The following is a 19,098-nucleotide window of genomic DNA, read 5'->3' on the forward strand; positions in this document are numbered from 1 at the left end:
AGACGGGCGTTAGCGGCAGCTGATGCTCAAGGGGAGCTCGCACAGGGACGCGGCTGACGCGGGTGTGAAACGAGCGGTGATGAGATGAAGGAAGGATGACAAGTGTGGTGACAGCTCTAGCTCCCTGCCCAGTGACAGGTTCAGCCTCGTTTGCCACTGTGAGCTTTTTAGCAAGCAAGGAAGGTAAATCATGCTGTCTGAGGGGTGAACTGCTTGAGCAGTCTCACAGTGGAGCATCGTGCCTGCCTGGGACTCTGACTATAAACTATGCTTCTCTGCTGCCTGTAGCTTTTAAATGTCCCCTTTGGGGAGAGGAATAAAAAAACCCAAATGCAGCTGATGGCAAAGCCAGGAAACATAAGGAGGTCTGTCCTGAGCAGGTCTCTGCACTTGCTGCAGGCAGGTAGGTGCAGCAGAGCCGCCTGCACGGCCCCGTTACAGGGGGTTCCTGGGGGAAGGTGCCAGTGGGAGCAGTGGACCAGGCACGGGCCCACCAGACCCCATGTGGGGTTTGTACCAGACATTAACGACAAAAACTGTGCTCGTCCCTTAGACCAGCTCCTTCCACAGTGCTGGCAGAGCGGGGCGGAGCTCTGACTGACAGCTTGGCACCAACGACTGCAGTGTGGTTTTTCAAACGTACCAGAAACGCTCTGCTTTAATCCATGTTTGCGGCACAGTGAAATTGCTCCACACAAAATAATTAGTCAGCTCTGTTGCTGCTAATGACACGTGCTAATGTGTTCCTTGAAAACCTGGCTATCAATTCCACAAATTTTAAACCTTCAGATCCATTATTTCTGCTCTAATTGCGTAGTTAAACTGAATCTTAGTGAAAATTTGTGTACACAAACTAGCTCCACAGGAAAAGTCACCTATTCTCCAGCGATTTGGTCCCTGATTAGGACCAAGGGCACTGCCCGGAGGGAACAAGGTTATCCTGGGCAGGCTGTAGCAGGGCAGCCCCCTCAGGGCAGCACTGAGACAGTCACGTTTTCCTGGGGTACCCATAGACCTGTCTCTCTGCCAACTGGGAGGGTTGGCAGGGTCTCAGCACTCACTGGCATCACGGACCCTGCAGTGAAGACACACAGCCTCTGCTAGGAGAAACCCTTAGTGAAACCTGGTTGCCCCTGAAGGCCACCACAAGCCATTTTCCATGGTCCTGGAGGGCTCAGGTGACCTCCCAGCCCTGCATCTCCTTGGGACAGCATGGGAAATGGGGCTGCCCAGGGCCTTGGGTGCTAGCACCTATAGCCAACAGCTGCTTGGGATCCTGGTTTTGGTGGCATCAAGCTGCATTGGTGGCCTGGAAGCTACTGAGGGGCTGAAGTTACTGTCTGATACAAGAAACCTGTTTTTAGGAGCAGAGAGAATTCACTGCTGGAGAAGCTGCAACATGACTGCTATTGAAATGGTCTGAGCTGCTCTTTACCCCTTCCCTCTCTCCTTTGGCTGTTCCTCTCTCAGTTTCCCAGCTGAATTTAGACATCAGACTGGGCGCTGCTCGTGGCTGGGCTATCTGGCAGCCTGGGGAGGATGGTAGTTTGTCTGCCAGCCAGCAGGCAAGGTCCTGAGCCCTGCGAGCCACCAGCGGGGTTCAGAGCGGAGCAGGAGAGGTGAGAAAGTGCCACCTTACCTCTTGTGACACTTCCAGGAGGGAAAAGGAACAACAGCCATCGCCTGAACCTGAATTAAGTATGAGAGGATTCCCCAGGGGAGCGTTAGGGTGTGGAGCTACATGGACTGGGGAAGCTTTGGATCTTTTTAGAGCAGGACTAGAAAGGGAAGAGGCAGAGTTGAAGAGGTTAAGGCAAACATCAGCATTAAGGTGAGACAGGTTTCCAGAAGTGAAGCTGCCATGTAGAAATTTATGGCACTGGGATTTTGAAGGCAACTCTTCTGTCAGATGACGTGGGCACCCGGGCTGCAGTATGTCAGGTCTGTGTCCTTGGTTAATCACAGAATGAGGGACAGATTTGATTTTATGTATGTATTATATGTGTGTGTATATAGAATATATTTGCAAATATTGTGCTATTGAGAGTGTTCTGCCTTCTGGCTCCCTGTCCTTGTCCCATCCATGACGGGGGCAGAGCTGTGGTCCCTGCCTTGGTGTGGGGCAGGGGCACAGGAGTGCCTGGGGGCACAGCAGGAGGACAGGCAGCAGGGCCATAAAGTGGTCCGTAAAGCTGGATGCCATGGCACTGGCGTGCTCTGGGCCTTCAGGGCAGGAGTTTCTGCTCTTTTCAGGAGGAGTGAGGCAGAAGGAGGTGTAAGTGGTGTTTATCCTCTTTGTGAGCTGGAGTCAGGCTCCCTCACATGAGATAAGGGCTGGAGCTGCCCAGGGTGACCCCGGGGGCTGGCAGCTGTGCCCATGCAGGCTGCAGCTCTCCGCTAGCGTTGCAGCATTTTCTAACCTAACGGTGCCACTGTTGCTATTGCACTGAAGCCACTGAGCTCTTGTTTCAGAGCAGCTCTCCTCACGTCTAAGTTTGCTCCATCTTCATTCCTACCCCAGTAACCCCTCTCTTGTCCTCAGTCAGATAATGACAAATACCAGCGTGGGTCAGATTAGGCATGGGGGTAACGTCCAAGGCCTCGTCTGTGCTACCTTGTGCTAGGCTTGGACCTGACATTTGACATTTTGCTTGTGGTGTATTTTAGAGCCTGTATGACTAGTTGCTCATAGAAAACTGTAATCTCGATGGTCCCCCGTAAAATGCAGACTAAAAGTGTGCAAGAGCAACATTTTGTCATTTAAAGTCTCCATATATGCCCAGCTAAAGCAGCGAATCTCATCCCATTTTACTAGAAACACTTGACTTTGCAAGCAAGTCCCCAAAATAAGTAAAGCACTTGGCTTCTTCTGTGAGTCTGTAGCGGAGCTTCTGTTCTGGGGACACCAGGTGCTTGAAAACTATTTTGCTACAGTATAATAGCACTTCAGGTCAGAACGTTGGAGACCACTTTCTGCACTGTGAATGGGCCTGATCCTCATCTCAGAGAGGCTGCTAGGAGCAGGATTGGGGTTGCTGTTTTGCTGTGGTTGGATGACTGTGTGAAGACAAAAAGCAAATGCCTATTGTCAAAACTCTAAGCTGGGGATGTTCCAGCAAATACAGATGGTATTAAGCAAGTAGGTCTGAACTGATACCTCTCATTCAAACTGAAGCAGAACTTGCAGAGTGTTTAGTATCACTTACTAGATAATGAGGCTGAGAAGCAAAATCCCAGCCTGTACTTCAGGACGTTTTCCAGATGCTAGATATGCTGAATCCACAGGGTTAATGATACGTTGACCTCAGCCTGGCTTTCCCCATGGTGACCTGGGAGGTAAAGCCTCACTGCAGGGTGCTGCCCCTTTCGCCCTGGCCTGGTGCTGGGGGATGCAGGATTCTGAGGGGTGATGGAGAGCCCCCACTGGCCTCTCTTGCTGGATGATGGTGAGGACAGAGGCAGATGTGGGTGATGGCAGCAGTGAATGGAGCAGGCGAGGGGATGGCAGGTGCTTGGCAAGGGCACAAGGAGCTCACCTCAAAGGCAGGAGGGGTGTACGACTAAAGCTGTTGGTACAGGAACTGAGAAAGGCCACTAGATCAGAAACCAAAGGAGCCAGATAGTAAAAAGCCCTGAGGAAGCAAACTGTAAGCAGGAGAAAGAGAGAGAGAGAGAGAGAGAAAAAGAGAAACGAAAACACAGTGGAGTTGAAACAGGAGCAAGGTTGTATGGGAAAGGTTTCTACTGGTCAGGCTGGTTGTTAGTAGAGCTGGGGTCTTGCATGGTCTGTGACAAATTACTGTAACTAGCTTGGATCTTTTCTCTTACATCTGCTCATTTCCTGTTAAAGCTACCCTCCCTCGGTGCTAGTTTCTTAGAGGACACAGCTATGTCTGCTGTCAAGGGCTCTCCGTTTTTGCACGGGTCTTTCCCACTGACCCCAAGCAGAGCATCTCTGGGGCAGCTGCCAAACTGCTATGGGTTTGAGATTTGATTTTTGTTGTTATTGATATTTTTCTTTTCTTTTACCTTGGTGGAGAGCTGGGATTTTAGCTTTTCCATCTTGCCAGATCTTCTGAGTGGATGAAAACAGTGCAGCTATACCATGAAACCATCGCCACAACCTTCCTGCCTCTCACCCTTCTGTTTAGTTATGGAAACACAAGGACATGCTGTGTTCACATATCCACAAGGCTGCAACCACCCAGGGATACCTCGCATGGACACCTCCCCAGAGAAACATCAGGTTGTTCTACAAAGCATACGATACCCGTGCCACATGCAACCACGAGATTCAGTTTGTTTCCCCATTTTAAATGGATATTCCTAATTAATTAAAGGGATATAACTGTATAACTAATTAACAATTCACAGCTGAAAGGATTTGAACAGAGGACTGTTCCCCCCTCACCTCCACCCCCCCTTCCCTGATTACTACGGTATCACTGGTTTCTGCAGAGCTGAAATCAAATGCTCATATCTACAGATGCTCAGGCTGAGAGCACAGTGAGCCCATGGGGAGGGGGAAATGTCACCCAAAGGTGACTGTGCGTCCCCTGGACCCTGCCCTGAGGCGATGTGGGGCTGCTCACCTGCCAGGCCTCCAGCTGCTGCGAGAGGTTCACCTTCTGCTGGATGGCGTCCAGCAGCTGGCTGTTGAGGGACATCATGTCAATCTTGCACTTGGCCAGCTCCACCTCCACCGCATTCTTCCTGGGGGGAGAGCAAGAAATAAGACATTTGACTTACTTTTAAAATTATTTTAAGGAGATGTTAAACATATCCTTGAGGAGAAGTCAACAATTTAGTTATTTGGCAAGTCCCCAGATTCTAAACAGTTCATCTCCATTGGAGGACTGGACTGTCTACTTATCTGAAGAGTGGGCCAGAACTGCAGACATCCTTACTATAAAAACAGCAGATTTCAGGTAAGCACGTTATAAAAAAAAAATAGGAAAAGATATTCAGATATGCTACTGTGCAAATAATGTAGTATGCTTGAATGATGTGCAGGATATGCCATTAAAAGTGGAGAACTAAAATGAGGTAGAATCTATAAATAATTTTTTTGCATTTCCTCTGTTCACTAATGCATAGGAAATGAAATGGTATGTGTTAAAAAAAAAACAACACAAACAAGAACAAATAATCTTTCTCTGCTCACTCGATCAATAAGTTGCAATATAAAACAAACAAAAAAAACCCTCAGCAATTACAACTCTGCTTTCATTTTCTAGAGATAGGACTTGGATGGAAGGAAGAACCGAAGGAAGAAAGTTTATTGTGCCACTTGCTTCCTGAGAATGAGAAACTGTTAAAATTGTTTGAATTACATATTAAGTTTTAAAGAAAGCTCCCAATTTCAATGGGGATGTGCTGGCTGTCAGGAATGCTGCTGCTGTGTGTTTTCCCAGGCATTCAGTGGGCAGATGAGCCCATGGCTGAGCTCTGAATGTGTGATGGGTGGGATGCTCCAGCTGCCACAGGGTAGTGGGAAGGAGCTGTCCTCTGGGAAGGAGCAATTTCCTAAGCTGCCTGAGCTGGGAAATGCTGCTCACTGTGCTGGGAGAGCACAGGTAAGCGCAAACTGCCTGGCCTTAAGTTTTCAATTAATTGCTGTGTGATGGGAAACTGTAATGTGACTTGCTGTGAACCATTTTTCCTTGAAAATATTTTTGGGGTGAATAATTGCATCTTATTAATTGCATCTAATTCATTGCCTCCTAAGAGCTCCCTCATGCTCCCCTACAGAAAAGCAATTTGGGAATTTGTGTTTATATTCCAGGTAGTGGCTGCTTAACACCTTCTATTATAAGATCCTATTTTCCTATTGCTTCCCATGTTGCCAAACTTCAGCTTCAAGCTAAAAATTTTCCATGCCAGATGTCTGCCTCAGGCAGTGATTTTATTTTTGTTCAGAGGGGTTTTTTTTGGTAGCGCTTCAACAAAAGTGACTTAACCCTTGAGTTGCAGGGCAGGCAGAGCATCGCATGCCTGTCAGGCTGCTCGCTGCAGGGGAGCAGCCCCTTAGTCTGCAGAGGGGTGCTTTCATTTCCAGCAACGAGATGCCCTTGTCTGCTTTCACTTGCAGCTACTGCTCATTAATCACTTGCCACTCAACCATGCACACTTGTCACGTCCCTTTTCTCTGGGCTTCTGCCACTACAGGACAGTCAGCTGTAAATGTTAGTGCTTTGTCCCAGCAGGGTCATTAACCGCTGCAGAGAAGCCGTACCTTTCCACTCCCAGCTATGGGTCTGAGCACCTTAAATAGCTTTTTGCTATGAAGCTCCTCATTGCTGCTTGGATATTACAGTGGGATTTATCACGGCGGCAGCGTGTTGCCATAGCCACGGCAAGAACCAGCAACCCACATGCACGGGAAATGTCAGAACAACCTCTCCGCGCCTGGCTGTGCAGCTGGGATGCTCTTGATTTGTGCCAACAGATGGAGGTGTAACAGAGGACAGTGACAGGAATTTGGTAGCTGGATACACAGGCAAGAGCAGCATGAATGATTAGGTCACGTAAAAAAATAGTATCTGTGCATGCAGACTTAGCCCCCTGCATCTGCAGGGGTACAATGCTCTCACCTCCTCCTCTTTTGAGCACCTGAGGAGTAGGCATGGCTGTAAGGAGATAGACTGGTGGTATCCTGGCCCATCTCATTTTGGAGGAGATTATCAGGTGTTTCCTTTCTACCTAGAGCACAGGGGGGTGAATGTTTCTGTCTTTCTGCTTGGGGAAAAGAGTGCTTGGGGCAGCACTGTTCAGCAATGCTGTGGGGCAGTGCAGCAAGCTGAGGCGCAGAGCCAGGGAAGGGGTACGGGGCAGCAAAACTGCAGAGGTCTGCAAGGAGGAGGACAGTGAAAACAAAGATTCAAAATGGTGGGAGAATCCTGACCAGAGAAATAGAGAATCATAGGACTGGAGATGCAAAAAAGACCCTGGAGCAGGAAAAGAGAGAGAGTGACCAGAGAAACGGTTTAGGGAAGAGGTCTATGCAGGGCTGTAATGGGGATGGGCAGGGGGCAGGGAAGCAGGGCTTGTGTGACTGGAATAACAAAAGAAAAATAAGAAGAATAGGACAAGACCTAGTGATTCCACTTGCTGTGCCTCAGACCAGTACCACAGATGGCAAAACAGGTTCACAGTGTCCTTCTAAACACTCCCAGTCCTGCCGAGAAGAGGCTCCTGGGATCTCCTGCTCTGCTCCTGACCTCCTGGCAGCATTTTCTACCACCAGCAAGACTGAGACTTGCTCCATTGCTTTGTCACAGCTACTGAAATTTCGGGAGGGTGGAAAAAAATCACCCTGGAGGCATCTGCTGCTGAGGAACTCCTTTGTTGCTAACTCAGCCTGGCGTTGGCTGTTCACCCCACTTACTTGGCGATGGCTTCGTCTCGGTCCCTGATGGCCTGCAGGAGCCGTTCGCTCGTCTCCTTGTCTTCAGCAGCTCCTCGCAGCCGGTCCCGCTCCTCCTTCAGCGTCGTCATTTCCACGCTCAGCAGCGTGACCTGTGGTCAGAGGGGAGGCATGAAACCCAGGGTCACTAGGACAAACACACCATGAGCAGGGGAAAAAAAAACAAGCCAGGTGGGCCAACCTGGAGACTGAGGTCCCCTGCCTGTAGGAGAAGCTGCATCTGCGAGCAAAGGGCTGCTAGTGTTGGTGCAACCCCTGGTGAACTGTGCTGGCTTGCCTAGGGGTGCAGGCACTGCTGTTCTGAGCAAGACAAGTCACCAGGGTGAACTCGGTCACATTCAGCAACAGCACCAGGAGCCATGCAGCCATGTGGGGCAGGACCCACCTGTGACTTTGTCAGCTTTAAACCCAGTGTGGCACCAGTACTGAAACACCTCCCTCTTTGAGCGATTTGTCTTGTGCATGCATCCTTTTTGTCCTTACTCAGACTACATTGTTGCCAATATCATCTAGCAGCAAGAGAAACTTCTTTTGGTGGGGGGAACAACGACATCATTGTGTCTTCCAAACCGGTATGAAGCTGAAGACAAAGGATGTGAAAATTCCCTTTCATGCCACAGAAGGTGTTACTGGCACGTCTTAAAATTTAATTAGACTTTAAAATACGTGCAGTCTTAAATAGTCTGAGAGATGATCTGTTGTTTTGGTCCTGTGCAGAGTGAGTTAATAGGGTGTGAAATCATGCAAGGATCGCATTAGCACAGCTCTGCAATATTTCATACACATTTAATTTCTTTGTCTATGGCACACGCGTGCTCCGTTACGCTGCTCCACCACCTGGAAACCCTTCCAGCACCTGACCCACCTCCCTTCTCTGAACGCAGCTTGGTAGTACGTGAGTCCTCAAAGAAATCTTAAAATAGAGGGCAGACAGTCAAAAAGGGCTCATCACATTGAAGACGTGGGAGGATCTGCTGCTAGAACAGCATGGTTGGGTCGGGGGGAAGGCAGGCGTGAGTGCAGCGCGTCTGTATGTATGCAGTGGCTTTGCTGTCCTATGCTGGGGAACGGGGAAACCCTCCCTGAGCCATGCCCTCCTGCAGCCCAGCGTGGGACACACCGCTCAGAGTGACGATGTGATGGAGAGCAGGGGCAGGAGCTGTGTGAAAGGTGCTGAGCACTTCTGCTGACATCCCAGGGTGGTGGTGGTGGCGGTGAGTCAAGAGGCAGAACTGCATTTGGGATAGGTTTGGGGTTTGCAATTGCACCAACGATTGGGATTTGCAGGTAGGGAGGGTCCTGAAGTCCTTCTATGCTAGGGACTTTGGGGAGGACCAGTCACAGCAGAGAGCAACCAAGTGTTGCTCCCTCCTGGTGTCCCATCAAGGGTACATGAGCCTGAGAGCCGTGCTGAGGAGGTGCTGCATCCAGACAAGTGTGCTGGTGTACAGATGTTCACTCAAAAAAAACAAACTGTGAGTAAGCCTCTCATGGTCTGTCAGCATAGCCAGGCTGCAGGGATCAAACCCTTGTTTTCACCATCTCAGATGTTCTTAAGGGTGAGGGAGGACCTGCAGGCGGTGCACAGCAGTCCCTGGCAGCACAGCCAGAGCATGTCTCACTGGTGGCAGCAGTCTGGACCCTTGAAGATGGTATTGCTGAGAGAAGTGGTCCTCAGGGAAGAACAGGCACTAGTGCTGCTTCCTTGCTGCAGTCTGCATCTAATCAGCTGCTTCAGCAGCAAGGCATCCTTGTACATGCACAGCTGTCACTGACAGGAGTATCTAATGATGCTCTTGCTCTTTTTCCTTTGGCACCATGGTGGGAGCTCCCATAGCCCTATGTGAGGCTGTCAGACCCCGGGTTGTGCTGACTTTTTGGTCAGGGATCTGTTTTCTTTTCCCTTCTCCAAAGGGATACAGCAAAAGGGCGATATAGCAGTGCTGGCAAAGCCAGCCAACAGTGTTAACCCCATTCTCTGCTCCAATACAACAGGTGCTACGTGAGCAGCTGTGCCAAAGGCTGCTTCTGCCACAGGCTCCAGATCTCCCCTGGCACGTGGAGACTTCTGCCATAGAGACGGGGTTTGCCAAGTGTCTCCTTGGGTGCCTGTCTCCATTTACTGCTTTTGGTATATGACTTTGGATGATCCTGCTGGTCTCAGTGTGGATGGATGCACTCTGATTCAACTCTTTGCGTGTGGAGTTTTGTTTCAGGGTTGAATCATTCGTTGCTGCTGTGTTTGCTTTAGTGTTAGCCAGTCCCTGTTGGCCCGGGGTACTGCCTGGTGTCATGTTGGGTGATTAGGGTTCTCTGGGTGTGCATTTAGTGAAGCCGCCAGGATGCTGCTGTGGGACATGCTGGAAGGGGGCGAGTCTTGCACTATGTACAGCACAGCAGCACTACTTTGTTCATCAGTTGCATCTACCCTTAGGTAAATGCAAATGATAAAATATAAAAGCACTAGGAGGGCTTAGTGCAAGCAAGATGGGTCAGATTGGGTACCTATGGGTTCCAGTTCCCCATATCAAACAGCCTTGTACTTTGCTGAGAAAAGTTTAAGTGAGACAAACTGGCTGCTAAAGCAGATTGGGTGCAAGGTTTAAATGAAGTTTGGCTGCTTGAGATGATGTCTGGGATGGGCTCCTGGGCACTTGCAAAAGGAACTCATCTTACATATGTGAAGCTTCTGCACTGAGTTTAACAGAGACTCCCTCATCCAGCCATAGCTGGTGCTTGCCCAGATGCTCCTGGGCTACTTATGGTGATCTCTTCCATGGAAAGTGTGTCTTGGGGATGAACACTGGTGTTACAAGGCCACCTGTAAAGTATGGGAATCACTAACCTGGCTGTGCAGTCGCTGCAGCTCCTCCAAACTCTGCCTCAGTTTCCCCCGTTCTCCCTCCATTAACTCCCTCAGGGCTCGTGAGTCCTCACTTGTTCGCCTGATCTGTTCCTCCAAGGTGTCATCATCGCTTCGCCGAGAGCTCTGAGAGCAGGAGAGAAATCTCTTGATCGATTTTCATTAAAAAAATTAAATTACATTAATCTGGTGCTTGTTTGAGGTGGAGGGTACTAAAAAGGAAGATGAAAGTGTGAATGTGACTTTGGCAGCGTTTCAGTTTTGTTTCCATAAACCTCCACAGTGGAAACATGCTCAGCCAAGGGTAGCGCTTCTACACATGATAAAAAACATTCAGACATGGTCTCACATCAGCATAAATTGAATTTACTGAGACCTACTGACCGCTTGGTAACATGTGTCTATAATTTCTGTGACTGTAGACCTTTTGCAAGACTCTCTGGTTTTGATTTAACAAATAAAACTTTAAGTCCTTGCTCAGCTTTCTTACCAACTGCTACAGGTACTGAAGGTGAGTGCTTGCACATGGCTCTGCAGTTGCAGAGTCTGTACTGCCTCCATCAGCACGGCCTCTCAAATAAGTCATACTGGCAGTGCACTTAGCTTGCAGGTGATGAAAATAGGCCTGATTTGGAGCCTTTGCAAAAAGCCAGGTGTTTTCTCATAATTTTGTACTCCTGTGGATGCTGAGCAGTCCCCCGAGCCACCCCCTCTTCACTCACAGCACCAAGGCCCATGAACACCACTGTGTGCCAGCAAAACCCTTCACCTGTTGATTGATTCATGTCTGGCAGCTCTCCCCAAAACATTTCTATTCAGCCTCAGTTGTAGGGGCAGAACCTATCTACATAGGGTTAGAATGGTTTTACAATATTGCTAATACAACAAGGTTAGGAAAATTGTAACAGAAACAACTGAACTGCAGTGTACAAGCCCATCTGCAGTATTTCCATATTGAAAATCTAGCTTATTGCAAACGTAAAATAAAGTCTACTTTAATTACTTTTCCAGAATGACTCCCAGACTGAGGGTTACTTGAGAGTGTAACCTTGAAACTCATGGGGTCTAACCAGTGCAAGCTGGAATCCCATGTACTGGTTTGGCTCTTGGCTGACCAGTTGAGACACAGAGCCTGTTGTGCACCATGAAAGCCCATCTCTGTGGGCCACGGAGGCTTTCTCAGAGACCAGGGACTTCAGGATCAAGTGGGAGCTTGTAACAAGCTCTCTCACCTTGGCAAGGGGGCATGTGCAACAACGGGCTCTCACCATGCTACTGACTCACCGTGGAGTCTGCCCCATCCAGCACGTTTTGTATCAGTCTTTTCAGCTCGCTGAGAGCTGCCCGTAGGCTACCAGCTGGGACGTCTTTGGCTGATGAGGTTTCTGAAGACTCATCCATGGAGGAGTCTGTGGAGACTGCGGAATCTGCGCTGTCATTTCCTCTGAGATGGGAGCAGAGATATCGCACTTGGCAATATGCTTCCCAGAGCTGCAGCCTCAGCTGGAACGAGAGAGCCCGATGTTAGCTTGGGATGTCAAGGCTGCGGAGGTCCACCTTCTATGGCACGATGAGGTGTGTGATTGCTCACACCTATCACAAATATTCACCTAGATTGCTATGTTGGTTTTGAAATGGATGCAGAGATTTACTTGCATACAGTAAAAGGGTGTTCATACCAGAGCTGGGACCACAGCCCTATTTCTGGCTGTTGGTTCAGCTCCAAATCCAGATTCAATGCATTAAGCTCCCTCTCCCTCTGGGACTGGTGAAGTCCATGAGCTTTCCCAGGGGCAGGAGGGCAAATACCTGTTCTCGTTCTTGTTCCAGCTCCTCTGCCTCCATGCTCTGCTCTATCTCAGATAGCAGGGATGTGCTGGTTGTGTTGAAATTTTGGAGACTTCTCTCCTCACTGAGCTCTTCTACCTTCCCTTGCAGCTGCCGGTAGGATAGCCGCACCTCCTGGAGCTCCAGCTGGCTTTGATGCAGCTTCCAAAGAAAATCAAAGAAGCAGGGAAAAAAATGTTAGTGGAGGTGTTATGGACTGGATGAATCTCTTGGTTTGTGAAGGAGCTGAGAGGGAGGAACAGGTGGCGTGAAAGAGGGCTTCCAGCCAGGAGGAAAGTACCTTTGGCTGTTTTTACTACTTATTGGAGCTTAATAATCTCCAAATGTTATTAGACACTGTTTGGGCTTTGGAATATCCTGAAAGACAAAATTAGCAGTTTAATAAGTGCTAAAATGAGGAACATTGTGAAGAAATTGGGACCTGTGTAAAAAAAAATTGCTAAAACTAACAGAGCAAAAAGTGAATCCAAAAAGAAAAGTAATATAAATACATATTGAAAAAAAATCTATATAGAAATATAAACATACTGATCAGCTAAATCCTAACACACAAAACTCAGATGTCAAACTCCCTAATTCACTGGTTTGCAATCTGAGTTAATGGAGTGTTTTAAACACACAAGACGCAACATTGGCATTGATTTGTTTTGGGGTTTATCTGTGGTCACCCAACTGTATAATTCTGTAAGCACTGGGCTGCAGTTTGCCTGAGGGGGAGCAGCCACTGCTGTGCACAGAAACCGTGCATGGGGCTGGTGCACAGCCAGGTGTCATGCGAGCAGTGGAGCTGAACGCAGCAGGGCTGTGGATGCTGGGGAGGACAGTGCTGTCTGACACATCAGCAGGTTTCTCATCTCTCTAGGGAGAGGAAAAAAAAGATACAGGTTGTTCTGGGGATCTAGGGGTACAGTGGTTGTCAGCTCGCAGAAGAGAAGTAAAATCTTGCTCTCCACTAAGAGGCCCAAAGTTGCAGATAGGTCAACTTGTTCTCCAGAGAGTGACATTTGGTGAGATGGCTTGCTGGGAAACTGCTTGAGCTGTGACAGCCACAGGCTGGTTACTGTTCTCTGAAATATTATAAAGGAGCTTCTTCTAGAGCCAATTCTACTATTAAAAAATTAAGTAATATGACCAGTGCTTTCCAGTTCCTTTTACATTTCCTTCCTTGCATTTTATTTTTCCGGTTGTTCTGCCTCCTAGTTCTTGATTATCTTCCTTGTCAATTTTACCTCAAACCACATCTTTGACACAATTTCCCCGTTCCTTTGCTCCTCCTTCTCCCATTGCTGTCTCCTCACCTGCAGGTCCTTATCATGGCTTTGTCTCTCCAGGATGAGGACTCGGTCCTGCAGTTCCTCCACGGTTCCCTGGAGCAGGTCATTCTCCTCCATCATGGCACTAAGGCGATGCTCCAGCTCCCGCTTTCTGTCTGTCAGCATTTTGATCTGCAGAGGAATGAGAGCTGGTGTTGGACCCCATGCTTTCCAGGAAGTGCAGAGGAGCGAAATCACATTTCCATGAGAGAAATGAAGCAGAAAAAAACAAAAAGTATGTATGTACGTATCCTGTACCTGTGTGTGAAAGAGAAACTGTACCTCTGTGTGTGGTTACTCACTTAGGAAGGGTCTGAATGGAAACTTCTCCTTCCCCACACTGCAGGGGCAGTTCCAAAGGGTCTCACTGTGCATTGGCAGGCCAGGGAGCTGGCAGAAATGTCCAAAGGGATAAAGCGGAGCCTGGTCCCTTGTACCCTGGGAGTACCATGGGAAAAGTTACTTTTCCTGGCCTGTCCCTGACTGAGCAAAAGGTGGGATTTTCTCCTGTGTGAGTGCTGGAGAGCACGGGGAGAGCCTCTGGGCTCTTGCTCCCCATGGAGCTGTGCCATGGCACTGCCTGCACACTTTTTTTAATTGCTGTACGTTCACCAGGCCCTCATCAGGGATTTTTCTTTCTTTCTACTCATAAAGACTCCTTTCTGTGCCATGCTTATTTTTAGTTTTCAGTGTTCGGCTGCCTTTAAAATTGGTTCATTTCTTTTAATTGTCAAGGGCAGCAGTTTTAGGTGAAGAGGGACAATGTGCCAAACAAAACCTCTGTGATTCACTTAGCTGGGAACAGTGCACAGGATGAATCAGCACTAGCCAAGGTCACTTCTTGTTTAACCAAGAAAAAGGAATGTTTTCCCATATTTGTGCACACGGGACCTTTGGGGACTGTGCATGCCATTCACCACTACAGTACAACCCTAAATATTCCCTATGGTCTCCTTTCAACTCCTTTCAGCATGGGCCATAGACTAATTCAGCAAATTCCTACTGCTTTCTTGGCCTCTATGGGACCCTGTCTTTTTGTTGCTTTCCAGGTTGCTGGAAATGCTTGGTTGCATGAAGAAATATTAACAAAGTGTGTGGCCTTGCTATTTCTGCAGGGTAAAGGCTGCTGTAGGTATTAGAAAGCTGCTTTTAGGTGACTAATGGTTTCTGAAATATCTCTTCCCACCACCATCATGATTTGTGTGGGTTGGAGAAAAGGGGTGCGAGAAAAATAAGAGGTATAATACAGAGATTGTACTGAGAGTAAGTATTTGGTATCCAAGCCGGTAATGAACACCCTGAGAATGACTGCGTAACAGAAAACCGTTGCTCTGCTGAGGGCCCTGGGCCATAGGAACAGGGGAGAGGGATTTGGAAAGCAAGAGACAGGAAGAAGGTGAGGGGAGGCATACACGGTGACAGGCATGCATGGTGACGGGGATGCACGCGCGGGCAGCCCCCCTCCAAGCCTTCATACTTACTTCAAGAACCTGCTGCTCCACACCAAGGGGAGGGGAAGAGAAGGCGAGGGACCAGCAGGGAGCAGGTGGGAGCAGGAGAGAAGAAGAAATTGAGAGATTTTAGGAAAAGCTCTTCCTGATAGCTTAAAAATAAAAAAGCGGCAGGGTGGTAGAGTTGAACATCTGCCCCACTAGCTCCAGTGAGTCCCATCAGGGAAGGAAAGAAAAAGGAAGATAATATCATCCCTGCTAATGTACCAGAGCTAAACAGGCAGGGGCTCCTTGCTTTCACGCATGCATGGCTCAGAGGCAGGAGAGGATTGCTGCTTTCTTTGCAAGCATGAGGAACAACAAAAAAACAACCTTGCAGACCTTCTCAACATACCCCTGAGTTTAAGCTGTACAGACAGCAGCCCCACAAGACTTAACTCCACAGTTAAGTTCCTGGAAGATCCTTCCCATCCATTCATTTGCAGGTGTGCTTGTGGCTGAGGCAGCAGTACAAGCTGGCCCTTGCCAACCTGGCCAGCTCTGTGTTGCAGCAAAAGTCCTTACTGGGGGAGTCTTCTGCACCACAGCTATCAAACTTCTTGCTCATCCCAAGCAACTGGGTTTGTTCACCCAGTTCAGAGGGGTTTGTTATATGGGTTAGAGCAGCCCTGGCTGCCTTTCGAAGGAGAGAGGCTGAGCACGAGTTACTCACCTCAGCCTGGAGGCTCTCGAGCCGCACGATGTGTTGGCTGCTGGAGGAGTTCTTCTCCCGGAAGTCCTCCCGGAGGCTGTGGACCTGCAGGGAGAGCTGCCGCTCCACCTCAGACGCCTGCAAGGAGAACACCAGCTGGCATTACCTTGGGGGTTGTCCCATGGCAGTTATCTCCTCCTGTGCAGGGGAAGGTCTGCAGACCTGCCCCTGTATGACTTCTGCACAACCCCTGTTTTTGGCAGAAACTCTGAGGCCCGTAGAGTTTGGACCAGGAAAAAGCTCGTCCTGGACAGAGGCTAAGGAGAGCAGCCACTTAGACCATGTTATTTTCCCACAGGACTGGCACAGGGACACAGCCCACAACTTCCTCCTGCTGCAAAATAACATGATGACTCCTGTGCCTCACAGGGAATTTAGTTTTCCTCATAAACAGTAGCCCAGCTTGGGCTGAGGAGGCGAGCAGGCCGCTCACAAAGGCAGTGAGGGAGCCAATCTCCACAGACCCCAGAGAACACCGCTGTTGGATTTACACTTTCTAAACCTCTGAACACCTTTGGTGCAGCTTTAAAACAAGTGCCCTTTGCCTCTGATTCCTGGCTCCTGTCAGGGCCAGACAGAGAAGCATCCACTCCAGGTGACTGTCAGTGGGGCTTCGCTGGGCTTGGCCCTCTTTCCCATTTTGAAGGAGGGATGCCCCAGTTATGCGGGGTGGTTTGAGGACAGCAGAAAGGCCATTCCTTACCTACAGGATCCAGGCTGCAGACAGGCTGTATAAATGACAGCTTAGACATTTAACTACCCTCTGGACAGTTTCACTGCTGATTTTTACACGGTGAACACACTTGTTTAGGTTTGTAGGAGAACATAAGGTTTTTATGACAAATCCCTAATGAGATAGCAGAAATGGATGGTTCTCTGTTTACTTAGCCTCCATCAGGTTCCATTACACTTAGGCACAGACTTCCCCCCTGGCAGATTAGCTGGAAGTGAATTAATCCCCCTCAAGATGTGGCACTGCCATCCTGCTTGGGGCACAGGCAGAACTGTATGTCCAACGGCGAATGCCACCAGTGGCCCCATGCCTCAAACAGGGAGGTAAGATGGGAGGGAGGGATGGGGGCAAGGAGAGAAAACCCCCAGCAGGGTCAGCAGTTGTTGGCAGGTTTGGGAGTCCATCTTACGTCCGTCAAATGTGGGTCTGGGCTGACAGGGAGCCCAAGGCAGCAGCTCTACCAAAGGGTGCAATGACTTTGTTCCAACAGCTCCTGACTCAAGGAATGAACACAGATCCAGCCTGAGCTGCCCATGGAGATGACACTATCCCTTTTAAAAATGGTCCCTTAATTTCTGCAGCCTGCAGCAAATGAATTCAAATCAGAAGCAAGAGACAAAAGGCTGTTCCACCTCCATCAGGTGGAGAAACTGTGGCTGCCCCAACACAATCTTTGCAGGGGCAGCAGGAGACAGAAACATGGCTGCAGAAATCAGCCAGGTTCTGACCACTGGCTTCTGGAACAAGAAAGAGTTTCCTATAATAAGAAATAATCTTGTCTACCAATTGATTTTTAGTTCCCTTCCTATCCTATGTCAGCATAACCAGTATTTTCACCTTCTTTAAAGCCCCACAACAGAGGCCTTTGCGTACTCCCCCTGCCTCTCCCATTTATTTATTAAATAAAGCTTCTTTGCACAGGCAGAGCACACAAAACACAGTGACAGCACAGCACTATAGGGAGGGGGTGGTTATTTTTCTTCCCTTAAGCAGCTATGGATCTCAAGGCATCCTGAACTGCTATTAATTGGTGACACTAAAGAAGATGGATGGATTGTGCTTTCTGTGAATGATTCACTTGCATTTGTAGAGACTGCTGAAACATCTTCATGCTGAAATACGCTGCAGGAGCTATCAAGAATGAAAAAGCACCAGATGAAAAGCACCAAAGGATTTTGCCTGCAAGATGCTGACCACACTCCCAAGGAGCACAAGTGGTACCGGATGAGATGATACACCGGTATTTGATGGTTAATTGTATAACACAATTTATATGCTAGAACAATTCTATGTACAGACAGTACAAACATACAACGCAGCAGTAAGAAACAAGGGAATGTAAAGGCATTGTAAAAATCTCTAGTTGGACAACATACAGCTGCTGTTGCTAGTTCTGGTCCCTGTGCTCAGATCAGAAGGGCTGAAAGGGTGATCCAGAGCATGGAAAATCTGTTATATGAAAGGAGCCTAAAAGAGGCTGGCTTGTTTTATCTCATGCAATGACTGCTGAGTGTGAGCTCCCTATAAATACATCGTGGATTAGCACGCAGAAGGGAGAAGTGCTATTTAAGCAGAAGCACAGTTTTGACAGAACTGATGTGAATAAACTGTGTAAGAGTATATTGAGGCTGGGAATGGGAAGATTTCTAAGTTTCCAAGGCGCTGCAGTAGGATTCCTCCTTCTGCACCATTACAGTAAGAGGAATGGTAGCAAAAATGAATTTTGTGATGGAGCTGGATCACTTTATCACGCAGTTTCTTTCAGAGGACTGCCTATGACAGAAAGGAAATGAATTGACCTCAAAGGTCCTTTCTGGTACTGCACTGCTTGCAGGACTGTAAGGTTTCTATTCTCCAGCTTTAAATCATCATCTGGAATTTATCTACTCGCTGTTCAGCTTACATGCTCACACATCTTATTCCTGCAGTTTTAGCCCACCTGGAGGGAAGAAAGAACTCACTGCTAGTGTTTAGGGCCCTAATGCAGACAGCATGTCACAGTGTCATCTCAACCTACACATCCTATTTATTGCAGTAGAGAAAAGTAAAAATAATATTTTCTTTAGCCTCATACAGTGTAGAATACTATCCCTGACCAATAGTTTAACAGAAATAAACAGAAATGACTGCATCATGTGTTTCCCTTCACAGGAGAATGAGGAAAAATCCTCACCGATTTTTTTTTCTAGACAGGGAAATAGCTGATGCATTTAGTCTCACCTTTTTCAAAGATACGAGTTTTTGTATTAAAGAAAAAGTCTTCTGAGCTGAGCTACAGTTGGTGCTGTAGAGTTTTCATGCTACATTTGTTTCAGAGGTTATTAATACTGCTGCCAAATTACCCCTTCTAATTGATCATAAAGTCTAGATTTTTATGTAAATTTGAATATTACATAGATAGCCACCTTGACAGTGTACAATATTCTGCAGGTTTTCTGATATATTTTTATGTGGTCTCTGCTTTGTTCTCACACCTCTGTAGGCGTGTGCATACGTTCACATGCATTTTAAACCATAAGCCTGCTACTGATTATTTCAAACATGCTCTTTTATATCATCAGAGGATGTAACCTTCTATCTACATTTTCCATTCATTGCTCAAATAAGCTATGACTTTCATGTCTGCTAAACTGAAGTGGATTTATTCTGCCTCAGCCAGTCTGGCTTTACTCTTATTATACAAACTGTAGTGCTTTCTCTTCCCCATCAGTGT

At 48.0% G+C, this 19,098-nt stretch overlaps 1 protein-coding gene across 4 annotated transcripts in view; it reads right to left on the reverse strand.

The window, feature by feature from the left end:
- BICDL1 (BICD family like cargo adaptor 1) overlaps window positions 1-19,098 on the reverse strand; it is a 54,294-nt gene that overhangs the window by 5,922 nt on the left and 29,274 nt on the right. For 2 of the 4 annotated variants that reach the window (XR_013940303.1, XM_080559140.1), the window contains exons 3-9: window positions 15,614-15,730; window positions 13,436-13,582; window positions 12,099-12,278; window positions 11,574-11,792; window positions 10,272-10,415; window positions 7,388-7,518; window positions 4,593-4,713 (exon numbers count right to left, since the gene is read on the reverse strand). Coding sequence is in view for 2 of the 4 variants with exons in the window: in XM_080559140.1 (XP_080415266.1) it covers window positions 4,593-4,713; window positions 7,388-7,518; window positions 10,272-10,415; window positions 11,574-11,792; window positions 12,099-12,278; window positions 13,436-13,582; window positions 15,614-15,730 (1,059 nt within the window). In the remaining 2 variants the exon portion in view is untranslated. Of the gene's footprint in view, window positions 3,646-4,592; window positions 4,714-7,387; window positions 7,519-10,271; window positions 10,416-11,573; window positions 11,793-12,098; window positions 12,279-13,435; window positions 13,583-15,613; window positions 15,731-19,098 lie in introns of all 4 variants that reach the window. The other 2 variants (XR_013940304.1, XM_080559139.1) reach the window with 2 other exon arrangements.

Source organism: Anser brachyrhynchus (genome assembly GCF_964034855.1).
Source record: "Anser brachyrhynchus genome assembly, chromosome: 17".
NCBI lineage: Eukaryota > Metazoa > Chordata > Aves > Anseriformes > Anatidae > Anser > Anser brachyrhynchus.